The 27034-nt window shown below is 38.3% G+C and overlaps 1 protein-coding gene across 8 annotated transcripts; it reads left to right on the top strand.

The window, feature by feature from the left end:
• The first annotated feature begins 8726 nt into the window (after positions 1 to 8726).
• On the top strand, positions 8727 to 22809 carry LOC5579810 (RNA-binding protein squid). 8 transcript variants are annotated; one of them, XR_002499139.1, is made up of 8 exons: positions 8727 to 9148; positions 12811 to 12851; positions 13126 to 13400; positions 13618 to 13882; positions 16357 to 16488; positions 20580 to 20654; positions 21345 to 21750; positions 22271 to 22809. XR_002499139.1 is itself a non-coding variant. In XM_021838843.1 (7 exons), the coding sequence occupies exons 1-7, from the start codon at positions 9042 to 9044 to the stop codon at positions 21425 to 21427; spliced, it is 978 nt and encodes a 325-aa protein (XP_021694535.1). In that variant the 5' UTR covers positions 8757 to 9041; the 3' UTR covers positions 21428 to 22469. The 8 variants fall into 8 exon arrangements, 4 of the variants coding, with proteins under 4 accessions (XP_021694535.1, XP_001651042.1, XP_001651041.1 ...); XR_002499140.1 differs by having other exon boundaries at positions 8765 to 9148; positions 16357 to 16428; XM_021838843.1 differs by having other exon boundaries at positions 8757 to 9148; positions 21345 to 22469.
• Positions 22810 to 27034: the final 4225 nt, after the last annotated feature.

Below are 27034 nucleotides of genomic sequence, written 5' to 3'. Positions count from 1 at the left end.
AGTGTAAAAGACTACGGTCTGTGTTCAAGAGATATTTAATATATATATATATATATATATATATATATATATATATATATATATATATATATATATATAAAATAGTCGGCGCTCAATGAGCTCGACAGTGTAAAAGACTACGGTCTGTATTCAAGAGATATAAAAAAAAAACATAACAAATAGGTACCCATTACCACCAACACGTCAAGAAAGGCTTCCCATACCAAGACATTGGGCCGTAAATAAAATTTTCTCATAACTCTCCGTACGAAATTCGTGATGCCCAAACACGAAATTCGTTATAAATGATCAAGGTCATTGTCGGCTTTGCATCAAACCGGACGGAGATGGAACAATGGTCGCTTGTGACAAATGCGATCACTGGTTTCACCTTCATTGTACCGGGTTGACTCAAGCTCCGAAGCCAAAAGAACCTTGGCTCTGCATTCAATGCTTTGAGGATGAATCTGCTATGGCTGAAATGCGCAAACAGCTGTTGCAAATTAATTACGAAGCGGAGGAACACGCTAGAGTCGAAAGGGAAACTAAGGCTCATTTCAACTCTTTAGAAGAAGAGCTTAAAAAATGCAAAGAAGAGTTAGAAGAAAAAGAAAAAGAAGAAGACTCTAAGCAAGATGTTTTACAAAGTCTTGCCAAAGTAATACGACGATCAAAATTCAGGTCACAATCAGAGGAATCCATAAATGGCTAAGAAATAACGGAAGGAAAGGTTTTATCCGTCCTAATGAGACGGCAGTTACCAACTTTACCAACCTTTTCCGGTATCGCCAGAGAATGGCATGGTTTCAAGAGACAATTCCTTGAAACCACAGAAACAGGAGAATACTCGAATTCGGAAAACCTTATTCGATTGCAAAAGGCGTTAAGCGTTCAAGCGCTAATGTTGGATCCTTCCAACATAAATCAAATTCTGGAAAGATTGGAACGTCAGTACGGCCAATTCAAAAGAATATACAAGGAACTCCGGGATGATGTCGAGAGAATAAAACCCGGTGGCCATTTCACTGTAATAGAAATAGCGGACACTTTAGAGAACCTCGTTTCTCATTTGAACGCTATGAAAAAGTTTGAATATTTAACGGATCCAAGGTTGGTAGAAGACATTGTTGCTAAACTACCCTATGATCAGCAGGTCAAGCGGATGGAGACAAATAGCTCCAACTCTGCTAGCGGGAGCACCGTACCGACTCTCCAAGATCTTTACCATTTTACAAGATTTTATAAAACCAAGAGCAGACGTTCAAAGGGAAATGAACCGCTATCCGATGGAACGCAGAAATAGAATTAATCTGCACCAAGAGGCTAGTGGTCAATGTTACATCTGCAAACAAGATCACCGCGTAAACGACTGTCCCCAGTTCAGAAAAATGACCCCCTGGAATAGAAACAAGGCAGTAAATAACAATCGAGGTTGTTTCGTATGTTTGAAAAAACATCGTGGGCCATGCCATAATGAAAAACGATGTGGACAACTAGGATGCCAAGGAAAACATCATCCAATGCTCCATTTCAAAAGGCCTGTCAACAACCACGTAAATAAACCGTCGGGGCAAAAAAAAATGACGATGCAAATACTACTACGGTAGCACAAACGAATCTCCACCATCAAGTAGTGTCGCAGGTATTTTACCAAATAATTCCTGTGACTCTAAGGAATGGGAATATATTTGTAGAAACGTACGCGTTTCTAGATCCTGGAGCTTCATTAACTTTGATCGATGACGAAATCGCCGATCAACTTCAACTAGAAGGGATTCCCACTCCCTTAAGAATAAAGTGGACACAGAACCATTCAAGAGAAGAAAAATACAGTACTAAGGTAAAGTTTGAAATAAAAGGAGTAGAGAATGGCTCCAAATATTTAATTGAAAACGTGCGAACAGTAGCTAATTTACAGCTACCGATTCAAACGATTAATTACCAAGAAATGTGCCAAGATTATCCACATCTCAGGGAACTTCCAATCGTCGCCTATAAAAGGGCACAACCCAAAATTCTCATTGGACTGAATCACAGCCACTTATTGACGCCCCTTAAACGAAAATACGCGGGGCCAAACCAACCAATAGCCATAGAGACGCCACTTGGGTGGCTAATCTTTGGAAACATAAGTGGGAACGTTCACGAGGATCGCGTTATGATGATCCAAGAAGATGAGGAGTTAAATAAAACACTCCGTAAATATTCCTCAGTGGAGGATTTTGGCGTAAAGGTTCTAGCCATCATGCCAGAGTCCAAAGAAGATACCAGGGCAAAGGAAATTATAAAAAAGACATTAAAATACGACGGAGGTCGTTATGAGATTGGACTGCTTTGGAAAGAGGATAATACCAAGCTACCCGAGAGCTACACACAGGCTTATAGACGCCTAGTGAATGAAGAATCGCGTTTCACAGCAAAGGATGAGGTGAAGGACTGGATGAATGCTATTAAAAATGACTATGTCAAAAAAGGGTATGCAAGAAAGCTCTCGGAAGAAGAGCTGGAAGAATGGGAAAAGGAGATTTACTACCTTCCTCATTTCATTGTTTATAATAGAAACAAGCACCCCCCAAAGCCACGCTTAGTATTTGACGCAGCGGCAAAGAACAAGGGATTTTCTCTAAATTCCACACTGTTATCTGGTCCCGATGCTACTACTTCGTCGTTTGGTGTAACCACCAGATTCAGGGAAGGAGCATTTTCTACAGCGGGTGACATAAAAGAAATGTTTTGCCAAGTAAAAATTAAAAAGGAAGAATCAAACTTGATTCATGTTTCAATTAGTGATCAAAAGGAAACTACGACAGAGGAACACGACAAAATAGAAAAGCCTAATCCTAAACCACAAGGGCCAATACAAAAGATAAACAATAAACCAATAACTTCCAACCTGTAAACTGAACCCCCTGAGACTAAAAGGGTATTACCCACAAGGAAGCAGATAACGGAGGCAATGAAAGTAAAACGCAAAGATATATATAAGCAAATTGCCCAACACGCTAAGATCAGATTACCCAAAAATAGGTAACGAAACTACCCATTTATGGGTTTTTGAAGTAAAACTCATTTTATGGGTAAAATATACCAATAAAAATTGGTAAAATTCACCCATATTATTGGTGAACTTATTTTACCCAAATATGGGTAAGTCTTTTACCCATATTTGGATGAAAAATAAAAAATATGTCAGCAAGCTGTGCGGCCCGTTTGCTTGGAGTCTTGGAGCAGTATACTTGGAATGAGGTGACGGAATATTTATTTTTTACTGAAAGTAAGTAAACCAGAATCGTATATAAGTGTCCATTCCCGGTCAACCATTTCTTTGAATTTCTTCACTTTTCTTTATATCGAGCTTTAAAGACGCTCATATAACAAATCGATAGCGATCGTCATCGATTCGTAAAAAAATAACTTTGCATCAAGAATATTCGATAAATGTTATCAAAATTTCGACACCAAAATAAGCGGACTTCTTCTGCTTTACCGACTTTGAAAAAAAATAATCATTTACCAAAAACATTGTGGGGTTCCATGCGAACCGAACCGTTTATGTTTAATATGATTTTTTTTGTCAATATCTTTTTGATTGGGAATTGAACTCTAATTGTTAGAGGAATACCAAGCCGAAGGACACTTATCAACTATGCCACACTATATCACATCCTTAAGGGTGGCAAGAGGCATTCATGAACTAGGCCTCAAGAATGACCAGCACTCTAGCAGCAGGCATGTTTCTTGCGCATACATATTTGCGATAATACCTACCAATTTAAGAGCATCCTTCTGGTTATGATATTTAAAATGCTTATCAGTAATGTTTCGGATCTGAAAGAAAAGATCCGAAAAAGCCATGCAGAATCATATTCGGTCTCAAATATGCCGATCCTTGGAAAATCAAAACATCGAAACCTGCCATGCGATGTACCAGAATACCTTTACGCTGCTTTACGAAACGATACGGAAAAGAATGATAAAGATGCTTCGATACACAGCTTCATTTTTCTTTGTCAATATATAACTTTATTTTGACATCATTCGTTACACGTTTTTCGATGAATATTCATGAAGGTGACTAAAGCCCATTTGATAAAACATGATCTAACGAAATTTAGTATCATTTCTTTGAAGATCTATATTGTATGCTTGATAAAGAAAGACACTCATAAGGTTTTATAGATTGATGAAGATACTTGAATATATGTAACGAAATGAACAGTAAAGAACAAGCGACAGAAATATTTATTATTGGATAAAGATATTTGAAGTAGTTCATAGGCTGGTTGACCGGGTTGTGTTAAGTATATTTTTTTTCAGACATTATTCAGGCCAAAAATAATTTTGCGCGGCTACCATCTCAGTACTGCGACCGGAAAGTTTTCGAAGCCGGCGCACTCGCCAGAACCAGTGACCCAACAGGAGCCAACCATTTTACCAGCGACATCGCAATTCTACATAATTATGTCGGTTTCTATTCTTTATATTATGCTATTTCAATAAAGCTATAAGAATAGTTCATAATGCAGTTGTTTTATTTCTGATAAATTAAGCAAATATGCTATAGCTGACATTTTGTTGAAAAGAGAAAACAATTACTCATATTTGGGTATTTTTTTCTATGATTTTTCTTGCGAACAATGTACCTATTTATGGGTATCAGCCGTTAACCTATTTATGAGTAAAGTCACTTTACCCATAAAATGAGTGTGTGCACTTTTTGGCGATTATGGGTAAACTTTACTCATATTTGGGTAGACTGATCTTAGCGTGAAGGTTAAAGACGTGTGTATAGGGCTCATTCACAAATGTCATAACGCTAAAGGGGGTGGGTGGGTGTCCTCAAGATGTTACGGCTCATACAAAATTTGTAGAATGTTCATACAAAAAGCGTTACGAGGGGGTGGGTGGGTGTCGAAAATGGACATTTTCGGCGTTATGAAATAAATGAATGAACCCATAGTCAATCACCATAGGGAAGAGTTTTATCACGAGAAGCTAATACATCTTCCTACAACATCGACGGCTTAAAAAGGAGGAAAATTCACAGAAGCAGATTTGGCAAGAACACTAACTAAGCGAAAAATTGACAATCCTGAAACAGAAGTTCCATATACTAACTCGAATAACTATCTGGATAAGGCGAAGGTCAGTTTTAATAGGGTCCTAAAGCCCTGTCCCAATTTTAGTGCCAAACGCTTAAGTTTAGGCCAGAAATACATGTTTACTAAATTTTCTAATGTTTTCCGTTGGTTTAAGCCCAAAAACCATTTTTTTAGATTTTGTCACATCCTTTGGCTTAAACTCAAATTTTGGGTGTATTTTGTGTTCCGTGTCCCTTACGAAATGTCAGATAGGAACAACCCCAGTGGTCGAACTAAAACCCCTGTGGTGTTTTTGTCGACTAAGCGAACGTCAAACATGATCAAAAGTGTCAAGGTTCATTTATGGACCAAATTTTTAAATTAAAGTTTAAACATGATATAGCCATTATTTGAGCGGGAAAAATTGCCAAAGTAGTTACAGTAACATGCTCTTTCGTGTTATTAAATAAAAACAAGATTTCATTAAAAATTTTAGGACCCAATTCTTGGGGAAAGCGTCGTAAGATCGACATAGACAAGGTAAAGGAATTGCGAGATCAGTGGGAATCAAAACGTAATAAAACAAACCCGACCAGTCAACGGTTATTAGAAAACACCATAAACGAACCTCGCAATGATACTACCAAACGACTTCCTAGGATCTCGATGCCAGTAGCCGGAACCCTTAAGGCCTTAATGATGCTGTTTTATATCGGTACAGTATTTGGATCATTAGACGAGTCACAACCATCCGGTCTGATTGCGTACGACTGCGCAAACCCGGATATCAACATGACTAGCTACTCTTTGCTTGACGTGAATTCGTGTGTCCCTAATGCAAAAAACTTATCTACTGAAGAGTTGCCTATACAGCTACTTCAGAGAAATGCCAAAAGTACTACTATGGTTTATCAATGTAAAGTAATCATCAAGCGAATAGTCAAACACTGTGGTATGCATTCGCATACATCAGATTATGAGAGACGATACGCTTATATTGTCAAGGAATTCACACCAGAGGAGTGTCGTACACGCTAAGAAAATAAAATACTAAATAAGCTAAATACCATTCTAAAACCATATTCGATCTATTCACTCATTGTGATGCATTTTGACACATCAAGCTTCAGCTAGTATAAACGTATTTTATATCGACGAATGGTTTTTTGGAAATTATACATTTTTTGCATAAAGTTTTGAAATCCCATACATCGAATACAAATAGCCATTTTCATTGTATTGTTATAAACAAAAGTGAAAAAAAAAGAAATAAGGTGATTTTTCGTTTGTTACTCATTTATTTTTATATTTACAATTTTTAAATCCCGTTCAGAATTACCAATAAGCTGCCCTTGCTGCCCGTCGTTGATTTGAGTGGTTCTGCAAGTGAAAGTTTCCGCTTTCCCCGAAGTCACTGATATTTTCTGTTGCCATGCCATGAAATAAAACCGAAACAGATGAATATCTTTAATTCAATAAAAGATCATTCGAGACCTACCTCGTTGCTGTAATTAACGTCTTTGTTTTGATCTTTTCGTTGTATATTGGAACAAAACCGTCTTGTGGTAACTCCCCTGCAATGAAAGTTTAGAAAATCCGAGTGAGGACGTGTAGATTTGTGGTATCCTTGTCACATACCTGAAGTCCTGGAGCATGCGATCAAGCACAATGCAAGAAGTATAAATTAGGGTGAATTTTATAACCGGCTCTTTCTCACCAAAACGATTCTTGGAAAATAAAAATTTTCACGAAACATGCCGTTGCTTGTTTGCTTATCGAAAATGGAAACTATAATGAATTTGTTCAAGTCCCAAGAATAGGTGCCGGCAACAGTTATGCTCAGTGAAATATTAATCACTGTTATGCATTATAATGTATAAAATAAAAGAATCTGGTGCATAATTTGTATGCTTTTTAAAGGATAAATGTGAAAAATATCAAGGATATATTAAAGACCATTCTAAATAGTATTTTTCATTTTCACCGTGTAGGATTCATCAGCTAGGAACACTACCTTTGACCTTCAATGCGCGATTAAATGAATTAAAGCGTAACTTCACTACTAGAGGGGAAACCAAGCTATTTTTCATTATACGAAATTATTGATAAATTAAGAACTTTTTATACATCAAACGAAAGCTTTTGATCCACACTTTAAAGGAAAAATATAAAAGTTTTGTAAAAATACGGGTTTGATTTGTATTTTGCCAACGCCGTGGTGCTAGTGCTACTATAGGAACAAAAATTAGAAATAGTGCTACTATAGGCACATTTGTTCCTTTAGTGGCACAAGCGATAATAAATACAAACATATGATTTTTCGTAGTTTTCGTATTTTTCCTACAAAACCAAGATAAAAAGCTTTCGGATGATGTAAAAATAATGATGCTAGCGTTATTTTTCGATTTTATATGAATATTTGTTTTAAGCTATGCGGCTATCGGCACATCGACCCTAGTCGTTATTTGAGCTGTAAAAATTGCTAAAGAAGTTGCAACCACAGACAAACAGACGTAACACTTAGAACAAATCTCAACAAATCTCGATCAAAATCATAGTCACAAGGACATGTACGCCCAATGCTAAAAATTGTGTGTTTGGCCAACAGGCCAACAGATGGCGGTAGTGTGTAAACGTCAAACACGAACAAAAACGATGCGAGCGCTGCGGGTGGCGGATTGGCCACCTACCATATTTATGAATCGACCGTTAAAAAGGTGGTCGATTTACAATGATGAGAGTGTGACGTCTGTTTGTCTGTGTTGCAACTATCTGCTCTTTCGTGTTGTTAAATAACAACAAGAATTCATTAAACATTTTAGGACGCAATTGTGTTCCATTTCTATGGTGTGGATATTCCTGCGCAACGCAAAACAGTAGTTTTTCAAAGTTAATTAATTTGATTTATTTCAGAGTGATGCGCTGGCCTATCCCCCACGTCCCATGAAATATTTCAATGACAGTTCGCCATCAGGCTCCGGCCGGACGTCAAAACCGGCATCTTGAGCAGTTTTTCCTTTACCGGAAATTTTCTTGCACGCAATTGGCGGAAACTGGTCAGCATAATTTCTCTTTCTAAGAGGTGCGACTCGCACACATGCGCAAAGATTCATGTTACATGGTTTGTTATTGTTTGATAAGTTGGTTAAAAAAGAAATGTTTTTTATTTAATCGTTTGAATGGAAGGAAGTTGAAAATCTATACAGTAGTTTATACTCCATTGCACTGTGACGTCACGCATCAATTTTGACAGGTACTGGTCCTGTTGTTTACAGTTTGGACTTAGTACTTTTTTCGAATCATTCTTAATTTCGTGCAAGTTTGCTGCGAGGAGAGGTCAAATCCACTGCAGATACCCACGGATCGTATTATTCTATCTTCCTACCGTGGAAAATCGTCACTATCAGCATGCTGGTGATAGAAATGCGAAGATGAAAAAATGATGGAAAAAACGACTAAGTCCGAAACGTAAACAACAGGACCAGCAGCTGTCAAATAAGTGAGGTTAGGCTCGTCATATGCAGCGCTCTATTGAAAAATGTTTGGCGAATGATAGTTTCGTTAATGAAACACCAGTTTAGTTTGTCGGTGACGTCAGCCGCGAACGCACGCACACTACCACCGCAAGTGTAGCTCGAGTACCTGTCCAACATCGACGTCCGAGGAAGCAGACGCTCACCCCGGTCAGTGCGCAGTATTCTTTCTCTTCGGGTTCATCGCTGGAGCAAGACGCGATCACACGCCACTCGCTGAGAAGTCGCGTTTCAAAATTTAGCATTTGCTAGTAAATTGAGTGTGATTCCTAGGATCTCCAGTTTCGAAGGAAAAAGCAACTTTTTCCTGACAAATTTTAAGCACTTTCGTGAAGAGCAGTATATTTTTACGGAATTAACCGCGTTCGGGGCTTGTTTTAGTCGTATTATAATAAAGTGTAGTCAGTGTTAAGACAAGAAAAGTAAAATGGCCGATCAGGATCAAGAGATGAACGGAAACGGCCAGGAGTCGCAGGACCAGAACGGAGGCGACCAGAATGGAGCCGAATCCAGCAACGTTCGCGATGACGACAGGTAAGTCTGGAATTTCTCGGGCACATGCAATTTTTCTTTGCCACGTCCCATATGGCGCCCTAGAAATTAGAAAATCTTGTAAGATGGTTTGAGGCATTTTAAATTTGAATTGAAAATATATTTGCATATTCAATAGTATTACTTTCTCAAAGATACACGCTAGAGAGTCGGTTATTTTCTCTTTCGTTTGGTGTGTCGGTTTCTATCCGGAACGATCGGTATCGGAAGTTTTCCAACCCCATCCGTTTTCGGTCATGAGGGGACGCGTGCTTGGTCTGTCCCGTTTCAAAATGGCGGCTTTTTGCTAGCAGCGCGGCGCCTACTGCGCCTATCGGTAACGAATTTTCTCTGTCGGCATCTTCCGCGATTTTCGTCTCGCATCTTCGCATAGCCTACTACGCAAAAAAACGCCGGGTCGAAGCGCAAACACGCGGCGGCGGCCTACTATGTCGCGAATCGAACACACGCGGATAAGTGCGAAAAGAGGCGCAAAAGTACCGTTTCTTTTTTAATGTCGTTTACTCATGGCTGTACCCAAGCCGCTTCCTCCGCGGAGTGCTTCTTGGCATACACTTGTAGTAGATTTTACCAACACCGAAAAACCCGGATGATGGACAGGAAGCGTAGCGTGAGCAGTTGGCCACTCTCTGTGGACCTCGCGGGTTTGTATGTGTAATTGTATTTGAGCACTGAATCAACTTCCTATTCCCATATATTAGTAGTATACATGCAAGCACAAAGTAACGTTCAATAATAGCCCGACGACTACAATGAAGGTTGAAAATGCCGGCATCAGCGTTATCGATTTGCATCATCCCCCTCTAGTTACCGTTATTCTTCCGGATGATAGACGCAAGAAGACAGGTTTCTCAGTTCAAGATGATGATGATGATGATGGCTTAAACGTAACGTAAGAAGCGCTCTCTTTGACCGAAGCCCATCAGGATTTATGTGTGTGATCCGACATCCGACGACAGCTCGACAGTTCAGCTCTGCCAGTGCGTTTGCTCTTCCTATACCTAGTAGAGTCACTAGTTGCGATTTCAAGTACCCCCTCTAGATGATGCCGTTTTGCCGAGGAAAGATCCTCTGGAAAAGCACAATTTTCATAGCAGATTGTTGTAAAGTAATAGTTTATTGTATGTCGAAGTAATAAGATCAAAGTTTGTAAATCCCTAAGGTTAATTTTGAATGTGTTTTGTTCGATTGAGTTGCTCAGAAAACTTAAAAAAAATCGTCAAATAGAATAAAGTCTCAAAATGTATCTATTTTTGAGTAAAGTATTTATTATTACAGTATGTACAAGTTTCTCGCGCTGGACAAACGAATAATTTAGATAGAATGATTGTTTATCTTTAAATTATATATATCTTTTACTTAACGGTCACGCTAACGGTTTTTATGCCACATGGTGGACGAGGCATCAACTAAACACAATCAGTACATTACATTCACTCCACAGTTATGAATCAACTAAGGGTCACTTTTAGGAAAAAAAAGAAGACATTCCAAAAATCCATTCCACAGAAGTGGATAAGTCAAGTGAGAGAGGAGGATCCTTACTATGACTCAAGTCGACCCTTATGGACCAGAACACTACAACAGCCATTTATCTACGAAGTAATCAAATGTATTTACGTTAAGTGTTTCTCTTGGAATCGCCGTGTCTTTAATTCATTATTGCACTAAAAATAATCCACACGTTCGATACATATTCTTTTCAACGTGAATCTGTCGTGTCGATTGGCAAGGTGAAATAACATGTAATACCTATTCCTTAGGCTGGACTAGCCTAGAACAGAATTTGACAATTAAATATCCTTTTACTCTGCTAAAGATTGACTAGTTCGTTAGCAAAGCTTTTTACACATGATTTCAACGTGTTTTACAATGGCGATATACATCACTAGTAGAACTAGTTTGCCTATCATGACAAGGACTCATTTTCCTTAATTCACGCGACTTGTTATTCAACATGTTCGTTTTGGGGAAACCGTGCGCCCGTAATGGTATCAGGAAATCACAAAACCGCTAATAAATTTATCATCAAAGTTTTCTACAATTTGTAAATTAACGTGTTCCACATATGAATAACGATTGACGATAGCGACTGGTTTTACACTTTCGATTGACGTGTTGGACAATTAGTGAAAATTCACGTGTGAATGTTCACGTAGATACAATATTTTAGTGTAATTGGTAATCTATTTGATAAGAAATTCTGAGTTCAATCATACACTGATCCAAGTTTGTTGATTATTCATAACTGTAGTGAATCAGGAGTAGCTAATGTATGCTAAAGCGTTACCTATTAACTGTTTATTTCATGCGAACTACAAAAAGGCCATTTGCATCTCAATCGAAAGATGATTTTTGTCATAAAACACCTTCAACATTAGCCTAAGTGTATTATATTGTTAAAGATTAGCCAGTTCTTCATTTTCCATTGTATATTTTGTAAGATCCCTATATAACAGAATTGTAAAGTTTCCAATAAGTATGAGCGATTTTCCAACGTTAAAACATTAAACATAAATAGCGTAACTTCTATCCGTCGAACTGTTTCACCACTGGTCAGATCTCTCGAGAGCTTCCAAAAAATACTAATTAAACAGAGAAGTAAATTTTGCCAAAGCCAAGTCAAACTTTAGAATCAAAGCAAATAGAACACATCCGCTAAAAAATGGATCGCGAAGATCCGATCGATCCTCCTGTTGCGTCTAGAGCGAACGACTAACCCAGTTCCTCTCCGGCAGGTTGTTGAGTGTGTGAGACAGAGACCCTGTGAGAGAGAGCCTCTGTGAGACAAGACAGGAGAAGCTGATGAGACGGCTGGGAGAAAGAGAGACCCAGGAAGTGGGATGAATCTGCACCAGGCGAGTGCGACGGGCACTCGGAAAAGAAGCACGATGGTATTTATTATGCTATAAACACCAAATAATACTCCAAATCAATCAGAACCGAAGTCAATCTCTGTTTTCGTGAAACTAAACTAATTGGAAAACAATCTCTTAAAAACGTAATGGAAGTAAATCTAATCTCCCTCAGAGAATCGATAAATTTTGCCAGCTAATTCAAAACAATACCCGTTATTATACACATACACGTTATCATTTTTCCCCCTCTTATGATTTCCGTTTATTTCCCTTAGAACATCCCCCGTTAAATTATCGTTTTCTTTCCCAAATCGATCCAAAAATACAGTTAGCATACATTTAGTGGCAATTTTTGAAGATAGGCGTGTCAGCAAATATCAGCACCGAGTTCGTTGATTTTGGTGGCTTTTTTGAAGACGAAAGATATTGTTGTTGTTGTTATTGATCTCCTAACTTAGCGGTAACGTAACGTTCTAGAACTAAAAGAAATGGTTCCATACCTACCTACATATCTAGTACTTAGTCTGTAACGTATTTTCCAAATTCTTATTGTAACGATTCCAAATAAACTTATCAAATGATAATACCTACGAATGGTTGTATTGTTTCTTTTATTACTTTTGTGCGATCAGCTTTTTGCAGCAAACCAGATATTAAATTTTGTACCATTTACTCTTAAACATTAATCATCAATTTTAACTATTTTTTCTAGAGTGTAGATTTAATGAACGCGAGACTCAAGTTGCAAGGATCAATTCTAATTCGTAAATTTTCGTCACATTCCAGAAAATTATTCGTTGGTGGACTTAGTTGGGAAACATCAGACAGTAATATACATTTTTCCTATTTTATATTATAAACATTAAGAAAACTTCCTATTCACGATCAATTTTTTCGTTGTCCTACCTTTCGGTTTTTCTTTTCAACTACCTCCTATCCTTGGCTTTTGTTCTTTCTATTCTCCCTGTCCATTCATCCCTTTTTTAGTTGTTCCATATTTGTTATCCCATACTACTTATGTTTTTCAAATCACTACACTCGAGCGGAAGAAGCAGATTTACTAATTTTCTTCTTTTCCGCCCCGCCCCTCAAATAAAACAGAGGAACTGAAGGAACACTTCGGTCAATACGGTGAAATCGAGAGCATAAACGTCAAGACAGACCCCAACACGGGCCGCTCGCGAGGATTTGCCTTCATCGTGTACAAGAGTGCCGACTCGATCGACAAGGTTGTGGCCGCCGGAGACCACGTTATCAACAACAAGAAGGTCGACCCCAAGAAGGCCAAGGCACGCCACGGCAAAATCTTCGTCGGTGGATTGACCACGGAGATCAGCGATGAAGAGATCAAGACCTTCTTCGGACAGTTTGGCAACGTAAGTTCGATATTTCTGTTCACTTTCAACAGTCAACTATGGATTCTTTTTTCATGATGATTACCCTTTATTCAGTTCTGCTTATGAGCACCGTGATTAAAACAATTTACCTAAGCACACTTTTTCTGACGTATTATTTCAAGAATCCTTACTAGCAACCCAGCGAAATGAGCATAAGATCTAACGTCGGAATCCTTTCCTCGCATTTTAATTGCAGATCGTCGAGGTTGAGATGCCATTCGACAAGCAGAAGAACCAGCGCAAGGGCTTCTGTTTCATCACCTTCGACTCCGAACAGGTGGTGAACGAACTGCTCAAGACGCCAAAGCAGACCATCTCCGGCAAGGAGGTGGACGTCAAGAAGGCCACTCCCAAGCCCGACAACATGCACATGGGTGGCCCAATGGGCGGCCGCGGTGGCATGCGAGGCCCGCCACGAGGCGGCATGCGAGGTGGACGCGGGGGACCTGGAGGACCCAAAGGTGAGTTATTTTTCGCGTGTGCATATTATGTCAGTGTCAGCTCACCCAAAGTGGCTAGCCACGTTCCAACGGAATTTGAAAGCGAAAAACTATGTATGACCTATGTAACGTCCGAATGCAAAATGGCTACTTCAACAAAAAAAAAAAATGTTGATAGGGTGCCGGTACCAATGGTTGTAATGTACCAGTAGATTGGACTATGGAATAAAACGTACATTTTTCGATAAAAACGACATGTGTTATTTTTGGTGGATAGATCGCCTCTAGTTTAGTCGATTTGCCAAATTTCAGCTTTTTATTCTATCGAAAAGTCCTATAAATAATTAAGTTAACGCAAAACATTTGCTCCCTTGCACCAATAGTCGCCGTCGTGTTCCAGTAGTGGATCAACGGATGGAAGCAGTTTTTAAAATGGATGTATAAAAATGAAGAAAAGTCCCAGAGATGATCTTTATGCTTCATTCGAAAGATATTAGTTGCTGTTTCGAGGGAAAAATGTAAAACCTATGTAAAAAATTACCATTTTGTTTCAAATTCCTTGTATCATTCTTGAACGTCTACTACTGGAGCACTAGCGCAACTACTGGAACACGTGTACCAATAGTGGCTCAAGCGATTTTATCGTGAAAAATTAGTTTTATCACTCTTTTTATATTTTTCCCATATAGTAGAGGTTGAAATCTTTCTGTTGACGTCATAAGATCTGTGTTAAGGCTTTTCGTTATTTTATTATGATTTTTTAAAGCTTAGGTAGTCCACTAATGGCACCGGCACCCTAACTGTGAAAGTGCTTTGAGAACACAGAACAGCAGTGAAGATGTAATGTTCAGAAGTAGAGGATGATTTTGCAACAATACCCGCATCCAGCGTTGCCAACCTTCCAGACTTGTCTGGAATATTCCAGATTTTTGAGGCCCCATTACAAAAATCTGTAAGATCCAGATAAAATTTGAAGTGAATTTGTAAGGTTTTGTAAATAATTTGTAAGGTTCTCCATATACGTCATAAGCGACCCAGACTTTTCCAGACAAATTTTCGAAATCTTCCAGATTTTTGAAAATTGACTTGCATTCCTGCCCGCATCGACGTATGCATAGTAGTAATGACTGTCAAATCGCCTATTTTTTTCTCTACAACCATACTCCATTGAGCATACTGTCTTGATGCTGTTGTAGGGTTCTAAGCTGAAGTTATTACAAAATGCTGTTGTAGTGCTCCAGAACATTGTGTTGAATATTGTCGGTGCGGTAAAAAGTTAGAAATGGTTCCTCGCCGATGTTGGGTTTTTCTCAGAACATATGGGAGATACCTAACTTCGGAAGGTGGTGCATTTGATTCATATCAGGATGCCCTCGAATGCGCCCTACTTCCTCCGAAGTAGGGTATCTTGCATGGATTCCGAGAAAAATCCAACTTGGGTGAAATGCGTTTTGTAATGATTGACCGAACTTACACTAACTGTTGTGTTCTAACATTTAAATACACTATTGTAGTGTTCAACAATTTATGTGTAGTGCTCATTGCAACATTTCAAAGCGTTACTGACAGATCTGGGATTACATATGATGAGAAGAATCTAAAATGTATGATAACAGTCAGAAAATGGTTCTGATAGAAGTTTCATTTTTGATACTACATTACAACGCTCATGTATAATCTCAATGTGACTGTTCTGTGATTACAATTACCAATGTGACAAAAGAAATTAGGTATTTTTTAATGAATATTTTAGAACAATTTCAAAGATTTCAGCAAGTTGATCGAAAGCATTTATCATTATTCACGGTATTGAATCGAAATTGACAAAAAAATATCGAATGTAACAAATATTCAGTTAAGGGCAGTATAGTCGTTCGACATACAACCAGTCATTTGGCATACAGCCTGCCGTTTGGCACAACCATAACACTGAGTGGCCATTTGCGTAAACTGAGGTTCCACCATAGTTATGGTTCATTATTTTAAATAGGCCGTTCTTTATTTTATGCCAAATGGTTTGACGATTGACGATCAAAAATGAGGTTAGGTTTCGAAAGTGTTTCAAATTGAAATGAATATTTACGGTTTCCTGTGTCATAAATTGCAAAAATCCTGCCAGTTAAATGATTGTGGTGATTTTTTTTCCAAAGTTATCACTAGAAATTTTGATTAAGATGGCCTAATCCTTAGAGAGCATCATCTGCGCATTTTATATGATAACGCTCCACAGCGCAACAAGACAGGTGTTAGAAAAAGCAGTGAAACCCTTTTGAAATGGCATAGCCGACGTAGTTGACGAGAAAGTGTAAATTGTATATTAATCTATACTAAAAGTTTAAGCAAATTAGAAAACTTCAGTTCAAATAACTGAAGACGCAAGCCACAGTTTCGTCTATTTGTCCGTCTGTGATCGAATTATACATATGTTAGATCAAATTCATCAAAAGTCTCATCACAACTTTCTTCCTTTTTTCCTCTTTCTCTTTCCATTGCAGGCTACGGACAAGGCTGGGGCGGTCAGGGATACGGAGGTGGCGGCTACGGCAACCAGGGCGGATATGGATACGGTGACTATTATGGCGATTGGGCGGGATGGGGCTACAACGGTTATGATTACTCCCACTACGGTAAATTCAACAACCATTCACAGAAACACTACCATTGAGAGACTTTTCTTCTTGAATAACTTTTTAATTACCTTTTTTTTTTGTCTTAAACAACCACCCCCAAAACATACTTTTTTGCCTTTTTACCTATCAGAAATATTTGACTATCTTTAAGATTGAAATTTTTTGTCATTGCCAATTTACTCGTTCTTTTTGCGATACAAATTTTCGAATGGAGGTGTGTTTAATTAACGTATTTGATACAAAAGAGTAAAGCATTTAACTGAAAAAATACGTGGGTTGAAAGTAAACAAAAGTTAGTCTTTAGAGCATGAGTTAATTTTCGAATCTAATATTGGTAAAACATGTTTTTTTTCCTTCTGAACGAGAGTAAGAGTAAAGTAAAAACAGAAAGCACCTCACTTGAAGCGTTTTGTAGCGTTTTTGTTGTGCATTGATCTAAAAATATCCAAGTTCGGAAGCATCTCAAGAAATACCTCATATAATCAAAGTTGCGCTTAGTGATTAGTAGTTACCGCTGTTGTCTTTTTAAAAACTCGCAACAATATTTCACCAGAGAGATGCAGGAGCAGTCCTGTCCCTTGATACATTCAGTCCGTATTTTGTTATTCTAAAAAGCAATTCAGAGAGAGCGGAGCAAAGTCTCTTTATGCATTGTCCAAATGTTTGCTTTTGCTGGAAGTAATCTTTCCGTCGAGTTTTAATTTTTCCGCGCGCGCGTTTGTTCCATTCCAGTCACTTTTCGAACATTGCCACACTCGTAACACCACCGACACGCAAATTTTGTTTTGATCGAATCGATTTTCTTTCCAACTTGTCGAAATTTTTTCAATTTTGTTTTAATTGCGAGACGCGCGTCGCCTCACTTAGCAATCAACAATAACTTTTGCTTGACACATTTGTTTTAAAAAATCAAAGAGAACACCGAATTACCTCAAAGTGCAAATATTTTTTTTATTACGTTTTGTCGTTAGAAAACAAAATATTAACACACTAAAGTAAAAATCGAAAATATTCTGAAAAACGGTTTTGTTTTCTGGTCAACTGTTTTCTTACATTAAGAAAGAGAGTTGTTAATGTTAATGGTTGTTGTTTTTTCTGCCTTTTTCCATCATATTTTGTCTTTCCTTTTCCTTTCACACATGTAATATTATGATGAGTCAAAGAGGGTGGGAATAGTTCCAATAGGAAAGGGGATTACAAGCGTTTCCTTCTGCCGAACGAAGAAAAAGGGAGGCGAAAGGAAATGAAATGAAAGAATTATGCAGAAAGTTCCGAGAAGAAGGAGGAACAAACAACTTGAGATTACGAGATCGATGCTTTGAAGAAATCGTTTTGAATCTATTTTCGATTTTACTATTAGAAGCGAGACTCTGGTGCGAATATTTTTCCCTTATTTTTAACGAAAATTTTCTCTCGACAGTCGACAGTCGTGCTGCATCCGGAAGAGATATCTCTCTTTCCAGATAGGATCGGCTGTGGCGTCGAGAGAAAAGCGAACTGACTGCAAAAATTGCCTGTGATAGACATACAATCAAATGGGGAAAATTAAGGAGGAAGTTTGCTACTAATAACACGCAAAGAGTCTTATTTTTTATACGAAAAGGACATTGTTATTGTTTAAGTTCTTTAGCAATAAGGTCAGCGATGAGAGAGATAGAGAAAGAGCGAGTCTAAGAGCGATTCGACCGTAGGCGCGCAATTCTTTTTGGTGCCCGGTTCCTCTTCTCGACAAGTGTCCTTTGTGGGAGATACTGAGAAAACGACAAGTATTTTTTGTGGCAAGATTTATCGAAATTTCGACACATTCTTAGTTGATCTTCTGATAACATTCAGAAAACGGTAGAGGAAACACTAGAGAGTCAGGAAATTAACGTACCTACAACTTTTGTTTGCTGAAATTCCATTTTATATAAATCGAAGTAATCAAATCGTCATTCATCATGAATATAGTAAAAGAAACGCACTCATGCTTCTCCATTCGTAAATCTGACTTGAACGATTGTGGTAAGAGCGGAATCGTAAGTTGCGACTATGCAAGAAATGTTGAAGGAGACAGTACTATCGCTCTTTCAAATTCTTCTTGTCCGTTACACGATTATGCTCTTTCCCAGAGAATAGAATATTCTTTACTTTGCATGCATGCTGATTTTGTATAATTTTGTTTTGTCAAACATCAGAGAGGTTACTAATACTGTTGTATATCATGTGTAATCAATCAGAACAGTAATCGAAACACAACCTTTTTCAGTTAAACATTAAGAGATCTAATTTACTATTTGTAACATTTCGTTATTTACATATAAATGCCCTATCTTCCCTATCACGTTTGTTACCACCACCACCGCAAACGATAGAATTATGTTATTTCCAAAATTTAATTTAATCAATCGCGCAGTTCATTTACATGCCTACACATACCAATGCGTTTCGTTGCACAGTCAAACATTTAGCTGATTGGGTCAATATGGCGTATCTTCCTAGAATTGAAAATAGAAAACATGACGTCGAACAAGCCTCCCAAAGTGGACTGACTTTCACATTAGAATGACTTTTCTGCCACATAATGATGCTTAACGGCTGATATAAAACTCTTCCGCTCTATGTCGCCATTATTTTAGCATTATGTAGCAAAAAAGACAAGTTGACTGCTTAAATGGAAATTTGACTTAATAACCGACATCGTTGCGTAACACCAACTTGGCGAACGTTTGACCTAAAATCTTAGAAAAATTCAAGCGCGTACATTTTCTTCTCTCTCTTCATCCTAGCTGCGGAATGTAGCTTAAGCAGAAAATATGCTATTCTTTGTTAGACTTAAATTAAATAACGATCAATTTTGAATCATATTCTTATTCACCTAATTTAAGTTTTCAAGTGCTTTTCATTATTTCAATTTTTTTCTGGTAATGGTTTTCGTAAACATAGGCTTAACAATAAGTGGTAGATGTTAGTGTTTTTATTAGCTTGTAGTCAAATCAATTTTCAATATTACACCTAATTCGTAACGTAATCAAATCAATTTATTCTCCAATTAGATCAGATTTCATTTTGTAGTGATTAATTAAAGATGAATTCTTGGTATCTTCACGCGGGCCAGGGTTATGAGAGAGAAGTACTATCAATTACAAGAGAGTGGAAAAATTCCGACAAAAAGTTCTCGGGTGGAAACAGTGGAAAACAGAAGTGGGGGAAAATAAGGCAAGAAGAGCAGGTGCCTTATGCGTCTTTAAAACAATGTAGAGAAAGTAAAAAAGAAGTCGAAAAAATGCAGCACAGACATTGACACAGAAAAAGAGCATGAGTGATGATTAAGAACCGATACAGTTTTCCGAATCAGATCTAAATACTGATCATCATTTTTTTCGTAGAAGATAGAGAATTGAACGTCGAGAGACTTGAATACTGTAAAAGAAAACGTAATGTTTAGTGACGAATGAACAGAAGAACAAGAGAAAAGTACACTTGTAAGAAGATCGTCACCATTAAGGCGCAGAAGAGAAGAAGAAGATACAAGGAAGATGTAAAAGATAGAGAGAGAAGACGAATAAAACAGAGCAGACGTGAAAATCTGTGAAACGAAAAACGACAACTCTGTGTTTTTGCTTTACGTGAAAAGAAGAGAGAGCCTGCTTTTGAACATATTTTCCTCCACCATCTGTAAGAAATGTTTTCCACCCGACGAACAATAGATAATACTTCTGATATAAGGATGAATGTAGTAACATTGCGACAACTAAGCGCTTGGTATATTGTAATATGAACTGCTCGTTTAAATAACTTATATTTTGTTCTAGAAGGGCTATTAGACATTAGAAGCCTTTCCTGAAATTCTCATCTAAAATAAGGTAGTTTAGAGATACCTTATATAATATTTAGTAACAAACCTAGTCTTACTCTAATCCCGTCCAAAATGTTCCTGCAGATATTTTTGGTTTTGGTTACCCCAAAAAAGCCACTTCTTTTCTTTCTGTTTCTTACATGTTTACACTAAACTTACACATTCCATTTATATACCAAACAAACTTCAACAAGTTTCTTGCTTCCTTCCCCGGTTCTTCTTTTTTTCTCTCTAATGTAACGTTAACCAGACGACTACTATGGAGGTTACAACGATGGTTACGGCAACGGCGGTGGTCGACCTGGTGGCCCTCGCGGGGGCAAAGGTAGTTGGACATTACAGCAATCTTATTGTAGTAGCTCTTTGCGTTTGTGCTTGTGTTCTTTCCTATCTTAAACATATTTGCCTGCATTCTGTGCTGCTACTCCCATTTTGCCTCCTATGTTACTCACACCCACTTTGGTTTTTGGCATTCGCTAAAATTTGGCATAACTGTAATCTGTCGCCGGTTTCGAAATTTTTCTCGATTGATTTTTGGATTCTGGCATCTTTTTTTTCATTCAATAGTGACTTATTACAGTTATGTCGATTCAAAATTTCATGCTGATTTTAGTTGATTTCAACTAATACACTTTCTGATGTAAAATGTCCTACAAGTAGGGTAATTTTTTGGACGATTGTATTTCGAAATTTTGGTACAAACTCACGAAAAAAATCCGGACTTATCCGTACTTGACGTTCCTTCTGATGAATTACACGAAAATAGGTTTGAAAAGGCCTTCGATCTTGCAAAATTGACTATCAGGAATCGTTTGCGAGCAGTTCAAGCTGAAATGAAGTATGCGTCACTGGATGTCTCGGTCATTTCAGAATGTTTGCTATCCCCTCTAGAATAGTTTGCACAGGACTCGTTCCTCCGTGTTCCCCCTTAATTACAGTCGTGCCGTACGAACTGGATACTAATGCCTTCCGTTTTGTTATTTTTCTTCATCTATTGTTTTGCTCCAAATCACAGGTGCCGGTGGTGGCGGTTATCAGGGTGGAAAGCAGCGAGGCGGAGGCGGTGGCAACCGTCAGCCAAGGCATACGCCGTACTAAAGCATCCCGCAAACCATGGACACCATGTCCTTTCCCAACTTTTAATTACTATAGATTAGTAGTTTAGCGCCCCTCCCTAAACAAGAAACAACAATCCCTTACTAGCGAGATAAGTCCCCGTAACAATTCCTATTTGAGATCCAAGAAGACAGCGAGAGCGAACAAGTATGCAAGAGCATAGGTGGAGCGTGTGATGAACTGAATAAAAAAAAGGTAGAAGGATAGAATTCTTCCGCTACACACACTAAGTACACATGGGACTTCCCGTCCAACAAACACTAGAGGAGGAGAAGGAAGGCAGCAACATATGCTCACCTTCCATGGTAAATATTGGTTTCATCCCTGTGGAGTTTGATGCCAACCGAGGAGAATGTCCCATTTCCATCATTGTCCACCTCACATTTACGGAACTTTTCCAATAGTAAGGCACATATGCAAAACATAGAACCAGTATACTATTTAAGCCTAATTTTTTGATATTTGAACAAACAGAACAACTTATTGAGGATTTGCAAAAGCCACTTTAGAGATTAATTTGGTGTCATTTTTCAGTTTTTTTGAATGAAATGATCATAGAGAATACCTACAATTACAAACAAATAGACATAATGTTCATTCTCACTTAAACAAACCTACTGCATTGTGAAAGTTGCATAAGAACAAGATGCAGTATTACATTTTATGTGTACCTCATACATTTTCTGAAGCCGAAAGTACGAATAAAACACATTTTAAACACTTAAATCTACAGTAGTTGCTTTGTGCTAATTCTCCTTGTTTGGTATCACCTCCCACAGAAGTCTTCGCGAATTGAATTGATTAACTTACTTGCTTTTCCTCCAGGATTCCAGTTACCATACTCTGTCCAACTCGCGCTAAGGTGTACCATTCGTGCATAATCTGGATGTGCTCTGGTTGGCTGTTTGGACTGAAGATAACCCCTCTTAGTTCTATTATACTCGTAATCCCAAAAAAGAAAGAAAACACAAAACATGACTGAAGAATAAATTTAGTTGGCGTGGCCGCCCCACTCTCGTCATAACTCGTATATGTATTTTAGAGTGCATGCAAAAAGGCACGATAAAAGTAAGACAAATTGGATACTTAGGTGTGCACGCACACCCACGCTAGAAACAAAAAAAACGTCCATTTGGCAGACGTTCTATCCTTAGGTGGAAGAAGATTGTGGAGATTGTAATCTTAAACAATACTGTTGAACATTTTTTTCCTTGTGGCATTTAAAAGAAAGCGATTATTTTCCGTAACAGTACTAGTGAAGGTAAACAGCTAATTGTAGCATAAAAAGCTGACAGACAGAAAATAGATTGTATTTCCCCACTAATTTATGTAATTGACCCCCCTTCCCCCCTTAGCTAGTAAGAGGACAGATAAATTCAAACAACAAATTAACTATTTACATATATTTTATGTAGAACAAAGACTCCAAACTACAAGGGTGGGGATTGCTTATCAAACCTTCCGGTCCGCCTCATAGTTACGTACTATTTGGTGCTGGGTGTAGTTCTTGTTTTTCCAGCTGTATTGAAAAGCATGAGCCATAGTCTTTGGCATACAATCGGGTCTTTCTTTAGCAGAAAAGAACCGAAATGTCTATCGACGACCGGTGATTGCTAGCAGATATAGTGGAGAGCTTGTCTTGATACGTTCATCGCTTCAAGCTAGTTGAAAAACTGAATACACTGATTGCCTGTCGATCAGAGCCGAACTAGGCATAGATCGTCTACATACATCTGAATCTACATGTCTCCGATGTATTACATCGTTCCAGGTGGGAGTTATCTGATATGTGAATATGGTACCATAACAGAATTTTCCATCTGAACGAAGTGATAAATCATAATATTCCGCAAACTGTATCACACATCTACAGAATGTATTGCGTGAAGTTAAGACACAGCAGAGTATTGGGTACATAGGACCAAGTCCCTGCCGGGTGGCGCGAAACTGATGAGCGATAGACAATAGAATCAACAACACTGCCATAAGGGATAGTAAGCATGTGACTATTGTCGAAACTATGATTAGGAGGCAAATCAACATCCCAAGATCAAATTTTTGTTACAATCCAATGTAGGTATTATTAAATTAGGCTGTAGAAAATGATAAATATCTGATCACTTAGGAACCTTGCAACAGGTAATAAATGCCCGTAGTCTGTTTTATTCGAATACACATGTATAAATTGTTAAAATTGCCGAATCATACGCGGAATTTATTAAACGGATCATGAAATTAGGACTGAAATCATAATGATGATAGATTATCAACTTTCCTTTCGTCTTGCTATTTGTTACCGTTAGAATCACCAAACTGATTGGTTTCCCACTACTTACACCAATACAACAGCACGAAAACTGAAGTATTATAATCGCGCGTTGGAACTTTCAATATCCATATATTACATCAATAGTGAATTCTTGTATGTAGCCAGTATAAATAACAGAATCATCAACTTCTTGAACATTCTTCAACTGAAAACAGGATGCTTGTTTTATCAAACATGCTCAATCTGCACCTAAAATCTCGGATCCAAATAGTTTTCTAAATAAAAATTGTATCTAAATAAAACGTGTAGGCCAACAAAACATAATTGAGTAGGAGTTTACAAGTTACTTAGCACATGAAAAGCAGTTTAAATTAATCTATTACTAGATCAGCACTAATGCTCACATTTTTATATTCTCATTTCATCATGGTCCTCATTGCTCGAGCGGAGACGAACACCCTGGAGATGGAAAAATCGACAGCGCTACGATAAGGAAACGTAACAGATGAGAAACTATCGATACATTTATCAATTATAAAACCCCGTTTTAATGTTAACACTTTGTTTCTGTTTTTTCTGTTTTTTTTCGTTTCAGCAATCAAATAACCGAACCAACTCTACTATCTTTTCGTTTCTTCTTCGTTATACTTATAGCCCTTCTGGCACTGAACCGAGTGGTGCGCCTTCCGCTTTCTTACTGGTGCTGTTTTTCCTGTACATTTGGCATAGTGTCGGAGGTGGTGTACTGTATTTGCTATACAACGCACTACTTTCGATATTGTGCTTGGCGTGTGGGGAAGCAGTACTAGTGGTGAAGCGGAGGGCGCCATTCGGTTTAGTGCCAGAGGGACTAAATCTATTTAATGTATCTGAAGCTTGTGGGACCGCTTTAATTCCGGCGCCTGCTTGTGGAAGATCCCGGTGTGCTAAACGGTATAGGACATGTTAACGGGGGAGGCTTGGTAGGTCCTCACCCAGCCCGTGTCTAGATGGGCGGATAATTGTCTGCCAGGGTGTGGATTGAGCAATTACAATTACAATTACAAAGACTCCAAACTACAACATCGGTGGTGGTTGGTCCCTAGTGATAAATCCTACCTCCGTTCTGGTCACGATCTTCAGATTATCGTGATTCGTCAACATTCGTATTGATAAAGTGGGGGGACAGGCTTGAAATTGGGTTTGAAAGAAACGAATGTCAGAACAGGTATCCACCGGCGACGCCAAACGGACCAACGTAATGTGGTGTAATTTGGGATTTGTGGATTGAATACTGATATTTTTTGCCAAGCATCAATATGGGTGACTTCCGAGGATAGCGAAACGTAAGAAGGGTTATGACAGGGTAAATCCATCACATTGGGGTTGTGACTCTGTGTCTTGTCAGGAATAGGGTCTGATTGGTATTGTAGTATGCTATAGAGTTCGGAATTGATAGACAGACTTTGAGGAAAGAAGTTTTGAACGTAAGGCAGCAGCACCTTGGATCTTGGAGGGCGCAGGTCTGGAGAGTTGGGCAGCTGTTTATGCTGGGTTACATTACGTAGAAAGTGGAATCCGTTTTGCCTCGCATAAATTATGGGAAGTATTTGAAAATGGTTCCTTGTTCAGATTGTGTAACGCAAGAAAGAATCTTTAGCTCTGCGTTATATTAGGAGGTTATTATAGTGCAGGGTCGAAAAGAGGATGAATATTTGATCACTTAAACTTTACGCTGCAAAATATTCGTAGTCGTTTTTCTTTTTTTCTGATGTACAGGTATAAACAGGTTTATTTAGCCTAAATAATGAACAATCAAACGCGTAGAGCCTACGTGTCATGAAGTTAGGATTGAAATCAAAATAATATTGCGCATTTCTTTCACACCACAGGATTATCGCAGAAGTTTTTACAAGTGCGGAGGTGCCGGTAGAGGTGCGCGATTACGTCGAGTCGGGTCGATGTTTTCAGCAGACTCATATTTCGCAAATCGAAGAATGAGTGCTCTGAGGGCATCAACATGATTCGATGCGGTACCACACTTTTATTTGTGCTTTTGCACTTGTCTTATTAAATAGGAATACTTTGTGTTAGGTAATAAATTAGGAGCATAAATTATGATTTATTAGAATTTTCTGATAGAGGCAGAGTTCACATGTTACTTAGGTATTTGAAAGCAAATGAGAACCACATTAAATATTAATAGATAATCACTAATGCTCATATTTTTATATTTTTCATTTCATCGCGGTCCTCATTGCCCGAGCGGAGTCGACAAAAATCGAGGTGGATAGAATCGAAGGATCTACGATACGGAAAAGAAACAGATGAGAAACTATCGATATATTTATTCAACTATAAAAACCACGTTTTACCGTAATAACTTTATTTCTTTCTTCTCGTTTCAGCAATCCAACCGCCAAACCATTTCTACTATCTTTTCATTTCATCTTCGTTACATTTATAGTCCCTCTGGTACTGAATCGAATGGCGCATTCCGCTTTTACTAGCGCTGTCTTTGCTGTACGTTGAGCATGGTGTCGGGGGTGGTGTGCTCTGTAGAACATCTGATGTGCTACACGGCACGCCACTTCCGGCATTTTGTTTGGCGTGCGGGATGGGCAGTGCTGGTGATGAGGTGGTGGGCGCTATTCGGTTTAGTGCCAGAGGGACTATATCTATTTAATGTATCTGAAACTTGTGGGACCGCTTTAATTCCGGCGCCTGCTTGTGGAAGAACCCGGTGTGCTAAACGGTATAGGACATGTTAACGGGGGAGGCTTGGTAGGTCCTCACCCAGCCCGTGTCTAGATGGGCGGATAACTGTCTGCCAGGGTGTGGATTGAGCAATTACAATTACAATTACAACAAAGACTCCAAACTACAACATCTTCTCTGTAATGTATTATATTTTTAAAACACACATAAACTGAATAAAAACACAGTCTCAGTCGCCAAACAATACATAGCATTTGTCTTTTTTTATTTCGATTGACTACATAAGAACGCATACGGCGTTCTATGTGAACTCGGCGCTGGTCCAACAAAAGATGACTCCCCAAATCGTGTCTTAGATTGCTATCACTAATTTCTGCCAGTGACAAGCGTTAAGATGCAAAGGTTAAATCGGTCTCATGTTATCAAAGATTTATTATTCTTTTAATTAACAGCTATTCCTTTCATGCGCCAAGTGAGAACCCAAATTTTTACTCACAGGCATGTACTTGATTTTGTGAGAATGATTGTGTTCACAGCAATAAATCATTTTTTCGAAACTGATTATAATGCTGACATGTTAATATTAGAGACCTTTTCCGCCCTCTTTCAAAAGCGTTATATTA

This window comes from Aedes aegypti, chromosome 1 (genome assembly GCF_002204515.2).
Source record: "Aedes aegypti strain LVP_AGWG chromosome 1, AaegL5.0 Primary Assembly, whole genome shotgun sequence".
Classification (NCBI taxonomy): Eukaryota; Metazoa; Arthropoda; class Insecta; order Diptera; family Culicidae; genus Aedes; species Aedes aegypti.
The sequence above is the reverse complement of the archived record's forward strand: the minus strand, read 5'-3'. Positions and strand labels throughout refer to the sequence as shown.